Source organism: Tasmannia lanceolata, unplaced genomic scaffold (genome assembly GCF_043159265.1).
Source record: "Tasmannia lanceolata isolate RefF3 unplaced genomic scaffold, GAP_Taslan_0.1 ptg000044l, whole genome shotgun sequence".
In the NCBI taxonomy this organism is placed as follows: domain Eukaryota; kingdom Viridiplantae; phylum Streptophyta; class Magnoliopsida; order Canellales; family Winteraceae; genus Tasmannia; species Tasmannia lanceolata.
In genome coordinates, this window is record NW_027518721.1 from 25,299,775 (window position 1) to 25,314,032 (window position 14,258).

At 37.1% G+C, this 14,258-nt stretch overlaps 1 protein-coding gene across 2 annotated transcripts; it reads left to right on the forward strand.

The window, feature by feature from the left end:
* Positions 1-1,510: 1,510 nt before the first annotated feature.
* Positions 1,511-13,873, forward strand: LOC143863556 (phosphoinositide phosphatase SAC2-like). 2 transcript variants are annotated; one of them, XM_077374264.1, is made up of 16 exons: positions 1,511-2,162; positions 3,930-4,134; positions 4,235-4,400; positions 5,066-5,288; positions 6,456-6,532; positions 7,003-7,190; positions 7,276-7,373; positions 7,601-7,734; positions 7,822-7,950; positions 8,437-8,797; positions 10,505-10,626; positions 10,754-10,867; positions 11,758-11,955; positions 12,318-12,500; positions 12,666-12,774; positions 13,330-13,873. In XM_077374264.1, the coding sequence occupies exons 1-16, from the start codon at positions 2,067-2,069 to the stop codon at positions 13,468-13,470; spliced, it is 2,544 nt and encodes an 847-aa protein (XP_077230379.1). In that variant the 5' UTR covers positions 1,511-2,066; the 3' UTR covers positions 13,471-13,873. The 2 variants fall into 2 exon arrangements, with proteins under 2 accessions (XP_077230379.1, XP_077230380.1); XM_077374265.1 differs by lacking the exon at positions 1,511-2,162 and adding an exon at positions 2,656-2,675.
* The last annotated feature ends 385 nt before the right edge of the window (positions 13,874-14,258 follow it).

Consider the following 14,258-nt stretch of genomic DNA (forward strand, 5'->3'; position numbering starts at 1 on the left):
GCCCTGTTCGTTTTAGATTTGAGTTGTCAAAATCTAAAACGAGAAGGGCTTAAGGGTCCGTTCGGAAGGCGGGAGAGAAATGGGAATCAGAAAAAATTTCGTTTCCAGGAGCTGTTTGGAAAACTGGGAAAGGGGTGGAACAAAATCGGAAAGCAGTCTATAGGTTGATACAAAATTGGAAAGAAATCTGGAAAATGCCTATGATGAAATCTTTGCATGGGGTTGTTTTACGCTAGGATTTTGTGATTTCAATCAGTGTTTAAAAATGCGGATGTGACGCGGAACGCGGCTAAGAAAAATCCTTGTCGACTCTGTGCGGACGTGGCCAAGAACGCGGTTGATGCGGTCATAACTCGGGAGAGTCAATGGAGTTTAATGACTCTGTAGGGCAAAATGCAGAATGCAGATGTGGTGCGATGTGGAACGCGGCCAATGAAAAAAGGAGTTGACTTGGGCGAGTTCCTTGTCGAGTCAATGAGTGTTTAAACACTGGTTTCGATAAAACGGGTGAAGAAATCTCAACTTAGTGAAGAAATCTCGGTCAACCACGAATGCTTGCATCGAGAAAGAGTGTCTGTGGCTTGTAGTTTTCACTATGAACGTCTGCACCCATGTCTTGAAAATAGAACACTTGAATGTCGCCATTGTGGGCATAGTTTTTGCCATGAAAGCCTGTACCTAGGCAGAAAATAGAGCACCTGCTCTGTATGGTTGCTAGGTTTTTTTTGTTCCCAGGAGTTATGTGGGAGAAAAAAATACCCTGGGAGATAGGTGGGAAAAAAAAAGTCCTGGAAGTATCCTGGTAAAATAAAAATCCTATGTTTGGTTATGTGGGAGAAAAAAATACCCTGGGAGATATGGTGGGAAAAAAAAAACTCTGTTTGGTTGCTTGAACTGTTGGGTAGAAAAAAATTCTTCTCAAGCTTATTTTTGGTTCCTGCAAAAGTGGGATTAAAAAATTCACCCCACAAGTAATCATGACAAGAGTGGGATTAAAATAAACCTAGTGCTAAAAGGCAACCAAACATGGGATGGGACAAAAATTTAACTTACTCTCCCACAAAACTCCGAGGAAAAAAAAAAACCCGGCAACCAAACAGAGCCATGCCTGCATTTGCGAGAGGGTATAGTGTTGTTAAAATTCGATTTCGCCATTACAATGTGGAAGCTGAAGCAGTTTTGCATTTGGAAGAAAATTACTACTAAATTGAGGGTGTGAGAGGTAGAGAGGCGAATTTTGGCGGAAAATTTAAAGAGTAAACACTGTTTAATGGAAAAACAAATTTATAAACGTCTACTTTTCTTTACAAGATTTTTTTGGCATCCAAACGGAGAATTTCCTAATAATGCATTCCTCTTTTCAGTTGCTATTAGCATATTTTTAAGGACAAAACCCGTTCCGAGTCGCAAATGAAACTCACCCAGTAGCAACCTAGTCAACGCCGAGTCATGATTTCGGGACCTTCTCTATCCAATGAACAACCCCACAAACCTCGAAGCATTTTACACGCTTTTAACACGTTTTTGTTTTTCTTCCTTCTTTGCTTATCCTTCGATTTTTCGCCTTACTTGCCTTTTCCAGTCTCGTGCCGGCTTTCCGTGGACTCCCCCCCCCGCTGTAGAAATAAAAACCCATCTCATCGGTATTAGAAAATGTTTTGGCCATAAAGGGGCGAGGAGAAATCGGTTTTTGCCCCCTTTGGCTTTTGTGTGGATTTGATCGTCGTCTAAGCTGTGATTTTCTTTCTCCATATCTCGACCTGTTGTTTTTGTCTTCTTTCCGCTCATTTTCTTTCTCTCGGATTTCAAAACTTTTTCTACCTTTTCCGTGCCCGTGTTTCTGAGAGAGCCTTTTTGAAGATCACAAGCTCTTGTCTCTGAAAAAGAGTAAAAAAAAAAACGAAGAGGTTGTGAATGGAAGAGGAGTTACAGAAGTAGCGAAGGATTGTTAGAGGAAAATGCTATATCTGAAGCAACCAAACAAACGCCATTTTAGGTTTGTGGTGATCTCTCTGTCTCAAATGTCCGTGTGATTTTCCCCGAGCGTGAGGCTCGGGATCCGAATCATGGCTACAGAGAATGAGCCACAGGCTCGGATCGAGGAGGTTCCTGACCGGAGGACCTCCTATCTGCAGAAATTCAGGCTCTACGAGACTCGATCGGTGAGCCAAGCCTCTCTCTCTCTCTCTCTCTCTCTCTCTCTCTCTCTCTCTCTCTCTCTCTCTCTCTGTTTATCCGCTCAGATGTGATTTTTCAATGAATGTATGATTTTTAGTTTTTTCGTTTTCGTTTGGTTCAGATCTGTAGTCTGTAGATGAGGTGAACTCGTCAGAGATCTTTCTATTTGCGATTTATGATGTCTTTTTTTTCTTCTTCTTCTCATTTATTTTTTATGAAGTTATGTGTTTGTATTGTTGATTTTGTTTCTTATACTTGATCTGTTGGCGAAATCTTCCAACTTCATTTGTTTTTGTGCTTAAATCTGTTTTTTCTTTTTTTTATGTTCAAGTTATGTCCTTGCTTCTTCGGATGAATTTCTTATGATCACTGCTGTTGAATTTTCCCTCTCTGCTATCTTTTATTTTATGCAAATGTGAATTTTCTAGTTTTATGGTTGATTTTGTAGGTAGGATTATATTAACATCATCTTGTGCGCTATCCAATCAGCTCTCGTGGTAAGCTGCTTCTGCAGTCCAATTTCTTATAGGCTTTGATTTGAAGGCCTTTGTGATGGACTCTGACAATTTTCTGGTCACATGACTTGAATATCTCTATCTTGTCTTTCTGCCTTTTGTCTACTGGTTTAATTCTTCTTTAAGAGGGATTGTTCAGAGTTGGGGATCAGAAGTTAGAATTTCAGACCTTCTGTCAAACTCTTTATCTATGATATCTTTGTTTTTTTATCCAAAACATATTTTTCTTTATGACCTATGTGATTGTAACACTGTGTTTTGAGTTTTGAGCTCATTACTTGTGATTTACAATTGTTGTTTATCATCAAATTCTGCGCAGTGGGATTTGACTATAGGCAACAAAGCAAGTTTAGTTATTGATTGTAGACAAATGGTCGTGCTTGCTTTTGTATAGTTATTACTTTTGTTACAACAATTGTGTATTCGATTAATTACCACTTTCCGACTGTTCTGCTAATGTTCTTTTAGAAGCCTGATATTTCCTCACTTAATGGGTTAGCATTTGACTACTATGCGATGGTTTGTTGACTATATATAGACCTATGGCATTCAAATGGTTCTAGAATTATAGATTTCCGTTATGTTCTTTAGGATGGCATATGCATGTGTCTTTCTTCCTTTATGTAACTACTACCTGCTGGCCTTCTCTATGCGATTAGGACGTCATTTTATTTGTTTTCTGTGTTGTCAGACAGTTATCCACCCTAAAGTTTATGACCTCCTGTAAACATGTTGCATCTTTTCTTATCCTTCTTGGGCTGGTATGTCATATAGTGGTATCTGTCAATTCTACCATGTTGTGGGAACTTTATACTTTATGAAAAATTGATCTTATTATTAAGGTTTTTTATGCCTGCTAAGTTTTGGTTTTGGTTTTTTATATTTTTGGGAAATTACAAGTAGACACAACTCTTGACTCTTGAGTGAATTACCGGTTGGAATGATTTTCCTGGATCTTTGATGTTTTGTAATTTTCCCAATGTAGCTTTCACATTTCCACTGATAAGAAATTTGACTGTGCTTGGTGAAATTGATGATATTGTCTTCCTTTTGTCGTGACATGCGTTTACCCCTAATTGTTGCTCAGTGTCCTTCATTTGTGCCTCGATTCGGTGTCTTCATGAATTATGTATATATGCTGTCACAATTATTTGGATTTGGCTGCTTAGCAGTCCATGCTTTGCCTGTTATAAACGAAAAGTTATATAATCCATCTATGTTTTTGTTATGCAACAGAAATTTTATATGATAGGGAGAGACAAGAGTCGGACACTATGGAGAGTGTTAAAGATCGACAGATTGGATCCTTCTGAGTTAAACATCCGTGAAGATTCTACCACATACTCAGAAAATGAATGTTACGACCTGTTGAAGCGGATACATGAAGGAAACAGGTCTACTGGTGGACTGAAATTTGTCACCACTTGTTACGGAATCATTGGTAATGTACAAATCAAGTGCTAAATCTCATCAATTGCTTTAAGAGATTCATCACCATCATTGCAGTTACAAGACTCATATGTTTAATTTCTGCCTTTCAGGGTTCATTAAATTTTTGGGGCCTTATTACATGCTGCTTATCACAAAAAGAAGACAGATTGGAGCCATTTGTGGCCATACAATATATGCTGTCACCAAGAGCCAGATGATTCCAATTCCAAATTCAACTGTGCAATCCAATATGGCTTATTCTAAGAATGAGAACAGGTCTTTTGTCCATTTTATGTGTAAATGTATAATGTCCATGGTACTTCTAAAGGAGACCGTAGAAATTAGTTTTCAAAATCTTTCACTGCCCCTTTGTATTGTAGAAGGGAAATGAGTTCTGATGTGATTTTTTATTTTTTATTTTTATTTAAATATTTTGTTTATCCGAACTTTGGAGGACTTTGTCACTAATGAGCAAGTCCTACGCATTATGGAGGTAACTTATTTCAATAGTGGCATGAAGAATTCAAAACTCCATATCGTGTTTGTGTGATAAGCCATTCTGTTTAAATGATTGAGATGAGCTCATTTATCGTAAATTTATTCCAAGTGCACATTAAATGTTATATAGTAATTTCGGGTATGTTATTAATGGTAAAATTAGGAGTTGAATTTGTAAACATAGAAGATTCCAGTTGCTGCAAATTTTTTTTACTTCTAAGTTATTCAATTTCATAGAGCGTGTTCACCAAATCAGTTAAATGCAAATCTACTGAAGCATGCTTCATGAAGTAATGATGCACATATAAAATTAGATGAAACAAGGTATTGGGAGTTGAAGTATCATGTCATTTTCTTAGAGTCACTAGTTGAAGTATTATCTCCTATGTTGTACATGTTTTCTCATTTCAGTCGGTGTTTTGTGTTTTTATTGGTGGGCATAGATACAAGAAGCTCTTATGCACAATGGATCTTACCAAGGACTTCTTTTTCAGCTACTCATACCATGTTATGCGTAGTCTTCAGAAGAACTTATGTGATGATGAGACAGGGCAAGTTCTCTATGAGACAATGTTTGTCTGGAACGAATTTTTAACGCGTGGAATCCGGAATCACCTCAAGAACACTCTCTGGACAGTTGCATTGGTGTATGGTTTCTTTAAACAGGTAATGTTCTGAAGGTGAATGAGCGGCCTTCATCAAGAAATTATAGGACAATGGTTGGTTGCTCTTTTAGATTTTATTTCTGTCATTTACGCAAATCTTTGCATCTTGTTGGTGAAACTTACCCTTCCCCTACTGCTGCTAGGTAAATATATAAAGAGAGTAATACTTAATACATCCTTCTCCATGCCACTTATTGTAGCATGCAGTATGAGGAAACATGAACTATCACATATAGCCATTTCCCGAATATGAACATCACTTTCATTCAGCGTGGGGGATAATGAGAGAATTTTTTTTTAAGAAAAATAAAATAAAATATAAAAAATGAACATCTCTTGTCTTTTGGTGTTGGCCATTTTCTGAATGGTCAATTGTTTAAGCTTGGAACGCGTGCACACGTGTGTGGTGGTGGTTGTGGTGGGGGGGTTCTATTACTATCTCATGGGTTAGAGCGTGTGCCTGATAATTGCACTGTGCTTCTGATTAGACAGTTTGATCTATGTTTGGTCTAGACTAGCATTGGAAGTAGTCACAAAGAATTCCTTCTCATGCCTTTCAAATTCCAGCATTTGAGAAGCTTTAATTGAATGTAGTGCTTATGCTATTCTTTCATTTCTACTTAGTGTTAAGACTTCTCTGTGAGAGAGATCAGTATCCAGTGTTGGATCCTTCTAGAACCTAGCTACATATTGGTTTCTCTTCTCTCAAGCACGAGTCCTCTAACAAAAAACATATTATCAGTTCGTTTAGTTTGATGTTATATTCTGATGTTGCTTCTTGTCGTATCCAAGTTCTTTCTCTATCATTTTAATACTTACATTTCAAACTTAACAGGCCTTTTACTGCTTATTCTGTCTTTCCGAGTTTCTTGTGTTTGTAATATGTTAAACCTTTTTGTGGGACCATGGAGATCTTATTTGTTAAATTAGTTTACCGGGAAGATTGTCCTTTTATGGATTATTGAAGTTTTTATCCAGGTTTATATCATTGCCTGGTAGTGATTTAGAGGTGATTTTTGTGTCATAATAGCTGTTGGTGATTTAGAGGTGACTTTTGTGTCATAATAGCTGTTGGTATGTAATTTACTTGTCTTTATGAATTGCTTTGTGTACTATTCAGGTATCTATAGTGAAAGGGTTAATGATGGTTTATGTTTTGTAAATTCAGGATAAACTTTCAATATCGGGGAAGGACTTTAAGCTGACACTCATTGCTAGGCGCTCACGTCATTTTGCTGGCACCAGGTTGGAAAAAATTTGGCCTTGTATAGTATTTTGGCTTTCTATAACTTCATCAGACTTTACATATTTGATGCAGTGTTGCTTTATGAGATGTATCTGTTGAAGCATAAACAATTAAATAACACCAACTCCAACAGCTTAAGCTTTTGGAGTAATTAGTAGTTTCACGTGGTATCAGAGCAAAGGTCCTGAGTTCAAACCTCCTTGATGTAAAAAATCCACATACAATGGTAAACCCAAAAGTGGGGCCACATGTGCCACGTGTAGGCCAACCCAAAGAAAGAGGGGCCACACGTGAGGGGGAGTGTTGAAGTATAAACGATTAAATAAAACCAACTCCAACAGATTCAGCTTTGGAGTAATTGGTAGTTTCACAGTATCTATTATTAACAATCAAAGTATTTCTGCTAACTTTTAAAAGTTGAACTACTTTCCCTCCTCCTTAGTTGTTATTCCTTTCTTTTCTCATCTAGGTATCTGAAACGGGGTGTAAATGAAAAGGGTAGAGTAGCTAATGATGTCGAGACAGAACAGATCGTGTTCGAAGATGTTCCTGAAGGATGTCATGCACAAATAAGTTCTGTTGTGCAGAATAGGGGTTCAATTCCCCTTTTTTGGTCCCAAGAGACTTCACGCCTGAATATTAAGCCCGATATCATTTGTAAGTTCAAGGCATACTAGTGTAGAATGTAGTCCTCTTGATGTTTGAATGTTCTATTTACTGACATATGGTTGTCTCCTTCCAGTGAAGAAGAAGGACATAAATTATGAAGCTACAAGACTTCATTTTGAGAACCTTGTCAAGAGATACGGAAATCCGATAATTATTTTGAATTTGATTAAGGTATTTTCTCCAACTTGATTGTGGCAAGAAATTCTGAGAAGTTCCTCTTTCTGTCTGTGATGTCTGAGCTAACTGCTTCTACCTTCTAGTTAGAAAAGTGTACAGAACAGTATACAGGACTTCCTGATATTCATTTAAGTTTGATTTATATGCATTGTTATCTGGATTTCATAAATATCAGTGTTCTTCCCTAACCCTCTTTGTCATCACGACTTACTTCTAAACAGACGCATGAGAAGAGACCTCGAGAATCGATACTCCGTGTTGAATTTGCAAATGCAATTGATTATATTAATATGGATCTACCTGAGGAAAACCACTTGAAGTTCCTACATTGGGATCTACACAAACACTCTAGAAGGTATTTGGCTTGCGGTCTCTAGTATATACTTGAATGCTTATGCTGCTGCTTGGAGATATCTTTCTAACTTGAATTAAATGTATTCAGGAAAGCTACGAATGTGTTGGCATTATTGGGCAAAGTGGCTACATATGCATTGAACTTAACCGGCTTCTTTTATTGTCAAGTGACACCAGCATTGAGACATGGCGAAGCTCTAAAATGGCAGTTCTTTGAGTGAGTACTTATGTGGAATTAGTTTGATATTCCATGTTGACCATACAGTCGATACCTTATGCTCTTTATTGTACAACTTGTCTTGTCTCTGATTCTAGTGAAAAAAAAAAAACAGAAGAAAAAGAAAATGAATCTCCAAATTCTCTACATTTCTCATTTTTTTTTTGAATGATTACATTTCTCACTTTCTTATTCTTTTATTTCCATCCTGCCGACACCATTTCTTCTTCTACTTCTTCTTTCCTGGTGTGACATATCTTAGTTTTAACTCGTGTCACTCTTGAAAACTGTAACCGACTCTGTTATTTCTGGATACTTTTGTTGTGTATTCTTCAATTTTTATCTTGTTCTAGTCAATCTTGTTTTTAGCCCAGAGACTTTACTGTAGTTGCTCAGAAATGATACTTGGGATCACATTACAGCTTCTCTACATGCTTGTAGTTGACTTTATTGCTTATATTTTTTACACTGAACAATATGTTACAGGAAGGATGATGCTGGCAATTATTCTCATACCCTTTACAACAATAATACAGTGGATGCTGATATATCAGAAAATGGAACACAACAAGATAATATTGACCTTAACAACTACTGCTTAGACAATCCACCTATGTTCCAAAAAGGTGTCCTCAGGACCAATTGTATAGACTGCTTGGATCGCACAAATGTTGCACAATATGCCTATGGTTTGGCTGCTCTGGGTCATCAGCTTCATGCCCTTGGCTTCATAGATGTTCCAAAAATTGATCTGGATGCCCCTTTGGCTGATGATTTGATGGAGTTTTATGAGAGAATGGGTGACACACTTGCACTCCAGTACGGTGGTTCTGCTGCCCACAACAAGGTATACTCGAACAGTAATTTTTTACTCTTCTTGAAAGCATAGTAATTTCATGGGTGACGGAATAGAATATTTACCTATTGGGGTGACTAATTTCTTTCGTTCTTTTTTTTTGTTTTTTGAATGATGAAAGATTTGTTAAGAGGGGGTGACTAATTTTTTACTTATTTTTGGAGTCTCGAAGTGTAGTTGCCACTAGATGCCCCTTTTCACACTGCTTTCTCGTTCTCTAATAATTATTTTCAAAATCTTAATTTCCAAATAATATCTGTGGATTTGAGTGTTGTGGGTGCTAATGTTATTACCATCCTTTGAATAGTATAGATCAAGGACGACCTTGTATGTGGAGATATGGGTATTTTACAAAGTTTTGTAGGTCATATATTTTTGATTGACAGATCATGTACTAATTTGACCATTTACAAAGTTTCCTGCTGATGGTCTGAATGAACATACTCGAAATCTTGCTTATATTTTTATAGTTAGCAGAGTATTTCTACAGCCACACTTGTATTACGTTATTGGTAAGAGCCAGACAATGATTTTGTCTTTTTAAAGTTTTTGTCATTTTATCATTTATTTGATCACAGATCACAAACCAATACAATGTATTTGAAGTTTGAACCTGCATTTCACATTGGGGCCTACCTTATATAATTGCGTGAGGAGGCATTTAATTATGCTCAAAATGATTCTATAAGCATCAGTTATTGATACCCCTTTAATAACCATGCTTGCTTCATATCCATAAATACTGCATTCTGCTTTATGAAACATCAGTTTCATGCATAGCCATTTAATAGATCTCTGTGCAGTATGGGTCCAATGGAACTAAGCTTATGCTCTGGAAGTGTTAATTTGTGAGAGAAAAAGGATATATCACTCTTTGAAACACCAAATGTCGTTGGAAAAAAATCGGATAGTTCGAAGGGACTTCCTGTAGGAAGGCGAGGGAAGAAAGAGATAAAAAATCGTATGAAATGGAAGGATTTTTGGAAGCCAAAAACTCATGGGGGGTTGGTGATATGTATGGCGTGTTTATGAAATAATGCCCTTCTAGGGAAGTTGATTCGGAGAACAGGAGAGGAAAGAGTGGATTTGCGGTGCTCTATCAATATATGTAAGGGAACAAATGCATGGCAGCCATTCTGTGGTGTCCAAAAAGGGTTTTGTTCTTTATTAGTTTTAGAAAATCAGAAGGGGAGAGGTTAGATTTTGGGAAAATATTTGGGGGTGGGTCAGGTCTTACTGTCTTACTCCTTTGTGCCATGCTTACTCGAGTTTCTATAGGCTAGTGCCTGAGAACAGCATCTATATTTTTTATTGTTATGAGAGAGTGGGTGATTAAATCTACCATGCCCCAACGGTCCTTGATCTCATCAATCCAATGAGCAAATCTCCCAGGGTGGGGGGGAAGCCCCCTGGTGCAATTGCTGCCAATTTTGTAATGTTTTCTATTTAGTTTCTCATCAATTGTTTCTTAGTCATCTTGATAAATTCAGGAAAGAGCTGATGTTTGTGTATACAACAGTTCTAAATACTTCTAACTCCCGCTCTTGTTTTTTGCGTTAAATGTCATGAATTTTCTTTGCTTTCTGGTAAGGTTCATTTTTTTCTTCTATTTTCCTACTGGCTAACATTTCCCTTTTTTCTTTACGAAGAGTACTGTGAGTTATCTGTTAATTGTTGTTATTTGTGATGTTTACCTAGATTTTCTCTGAAAGGAGAGGTCAATGGAAAGCAGCAACGCAGTCGCAGGAGTTCTTTAGGACGCTTCAGCGATTCTACAGCAATGCGTACGTGGATGCTGAAAAACAAGACGCTATAAATGTGTAAGTTTATAAAGTTTTTTGTGCTCCCATGTTGTAGTTTGATAGGTGAACTTGGTCTCACCTGCCTTCACTTCCAAACTATGTAACATCTGTATCATTCCATAAATTTGGTTCGTTGGACGAGCAGGTTCCTGGGCCACTTCCTACCCCAAAACAGTAAACCAGCACTCTGGGAGCTGGATTCGGACCAGAATTACAATGTTGGTAGACGTGCCCATTCCTATGCCGATGAAAATGCAAGGTACTAATATCGGGTTCATCAAATTCTTTTGTTTTTGTTGATCAACATAGAACCCATCATGGTTGAAGAAATGCAAATAACATAAAATGGTGCATTTTGTTGGAAAATGCAATGGAAGTGAGTGTTATAGGTGTTATTACCTAGGAGGACTTCAGCTGAAATTATGTCTTGATGCAGACTGTCATATATATGTTTATCTTACCATTGACAATGTTAATTGGAACTCCCAAAAAATGATTATGTTGTGATCATTAGATATCATGTATGTGATGTGCTGCTACTAACACCTTGAGAATCACAGAAGCTACTCTCTTTAGGTTTAAACCCATGATAAAAACCTCCTTCAATGTCAAAAGGAAACTTACATTATTCTATATCCTGCTTGAAACTTGTGCAATGTTTTAGGGTGATTTGGTCCCTAGGTTTTCTGGTTACTTTGTGAAAGACATAACTAGCCCAAATATTTGTGCTTACTAAAATCTACCTTTCAATTGTAGGCATCTTGTCATGCATTGTGCTTTCTTTTTTCATCTAGGATTATTTCCAAAGTTGATTAAGGTCAGCTTATCTTATTTCTAAATCTCATTTCTTGTGTTGTGCATCGTTGTGAGTGTGGGTTTTTGGCTTTCAGCGCTGGAGTATTCTCCACAATTGATTTTACTGTGGACTTTGCATTGGTTCTGTTAGTTGCAGTTATATTTTGAAATGCAGTCCACTCATTTTCCGGGCAATATTCTATGTAAACATGTGAACCACTTCTTTCATGGCGATGGTTCAATGTGTTCAGGTCTTTTTTATGGTTTTACGTGCTTGTATCCGGCTCTGGCGAATTTTTTCATTATATTTGTGATTTATTTATTTTTAATCTACCCATGTTCTGTGTTTTATAGGTCATTTTTCAAAAGATCCCTATCTGCTGGGAACATTCTACGTGAAAGCAACACACCTGTTTCAGGCACAAATGGTGAACAGAAGAAACTTCCTCACTCGGCTTTGCCTGAAAGAACACTTCCAGGAGGAGCTAGCAAGGGTATATCTGATTCCACCCCGGAAATCTCAACTTGTGAAAGTGATATATCATATTCGAGGTTGGCATACTTCTCCACTCTTCTCCTTTATTCTTGCATTAAGTTCTAATCAAAGCATTTTCTTTTTTCACACTTCTACGAAATCACTGGTTGTGATATAGTAGTATTCTTTTATTTTTGGTACATGGTTTTCTACAAGTATTCCTGTATTTTTGGTACATGGTTTTCTACATAGCCATTGTTGGCAGCTTTTTCTTATGTATCCCTCTAACTATCGCTTGCTTTCACCACCATCAAGACAAGAAGCAAAAATAGATGAAGAGGGAGAAAGCTGGAAAATAAATCAAAAGGGTCGCTCTTTTTCAAATGTTGAACATAATCTTTTTTGTTACTTTATTTGGCTCATTTACTATCCTTTCTAGGTATGACCCCTCGATGACTGGGAGGCAGCTGTTTGTAGAAATGCAGAGAGATCGGTGCCTTGAAAGTGATCATATTTATTTCAATGAACATGCGGCAGGAGATGCGTCAAACTGTTCAAATTTCCTTGACCTCGATTCGCTTTCTTCTTCTGGGAACTCATGTGAGGAAGAAACATATGAGAGGTATTTTCTGTGATTGGTACTTTTACATGTTACATTGCTCCAAATGCCGATCAATTTGTGTATTATATTGTTAAATACAAACTCTGCAACTAATTTAGATTTATGGTTTGTATATATTGTGTGTATAGAAGTTAGAAAATTTCCAACAATTTTCATGCTGTGCAGGTTCACACTCATCAATTCTCCCGTTGCCAGCATGTCATCAGAAAATGTCGACAATGGCACAAGTGTTCAAACAACCCCATTTCAAAGTGAAAATGGATCTAGCACTAAGGTCAGTGTTCTTGTCTTTCACTTTCGATGCATTTTTTGGTCTACAAGTATTTTTTTTCTTCTCGAATGGCTGTTCTACAAGTACTTGGTCATGTTTTCAAGTTTTTCTTACACAATTGAACTTTTCTTTCGAGTACCTGATAGAGTTTCCAAACACTGCAAGGTAGATATCTACTTTTTATCCGAATGGAAACTTATTAAGAAAACATCAAAGATAAATAATAAAAACAGCGGAATAAGTATGATTGATCTCTGATGACGCTCGAGGATCCAGTTATTAATGTTATCTGTTAATATCAACAGCTACTTTTAATTTTAAATAGTGATGTGTTTTTTGGTATGCAAAAGTAATGTTGCTATATAATTAATAATTATAACCAATAGATCTTCTTTAATTTTCAAAAAAAAAAATAAAAAATATAACCAGCTGTGTAATGAACAAAACTGGCTATAATTAAAACTAACTAAAAATGGTTCTTTGAATTGTATGCATACTAAAACTTAGAAGTAACTAGGTATTAATTCTTTCATTGTCTGCTGAACTTTTGTTTTGCAGGGAAGCTCAATTGTTTTGCAGAGAAGAGAGCAGACAGAAACAGATCTGTCATATGACACCGTCCAGAATTCTGAAAATCTCGGTGAATTTTCTGAAAGCTTCGTGCATTGGGTGACATATGGAGAGACCATATGCCATTGAAATGGTTCAATTTTTCAGTCCATATTTATTTCCAACCTTCATCTGACCTCACCACCCAAGGATGCCAAACCCGAAAGAAAAGAGAAAAATAAAGAAATACAGAGAAGAGAGAAAGCAAGCCCCCAACAGCAGTGGTACCATCATTCTTTTGTAAGATATCCATTATCTAATATCCTTCTTATGCTCGGTCATGTACAATTGCTTCCACCATGAAATCCTAGGTTGGAGTCAGTATATGAGAAAATAGCTTTAATTCTTTTGGAGCTCAACAACTACACTTCGCTGTAGTCTGAACTGAGAATTGTCATAATGTAAATATATAAGATATATATTTGCTCGCTTGAGCTCCGTCCGCACTCAACAGTAGAATTATTATTATTTTTTATTGATGTTTCATTTTATTTATGGGGCAAAAAGCAAATATAAAACCATCTGGGATGAAGCTCAGACGGCGAAAAAGCTAGGGATGCAGGGGGGAACTTTGGAAAGGCTTTAACAGCCATTACTGCTGAGTTTTCACTGGCTGGGTTTGTTGAGGTATGCAGAACTAAGATGTATCTGGGAACCCATGATATGACCGAATGGGTGAATGTAAATCGTTCATCCACACTTGCAGTACCTGACAAGGTCCGATCAGTGTAATTTCTGGATCATAGCATCCAACAGAAGACCGTGTTCATCCAGGTGAGAACCCAACCCCAGGCATAACCATGCCCAAATCAAATCCCATTAAAACCTTCTTAGGCCCTTGATCTATAACTAAGGAAAGCTCTGTACTACTTTAATCT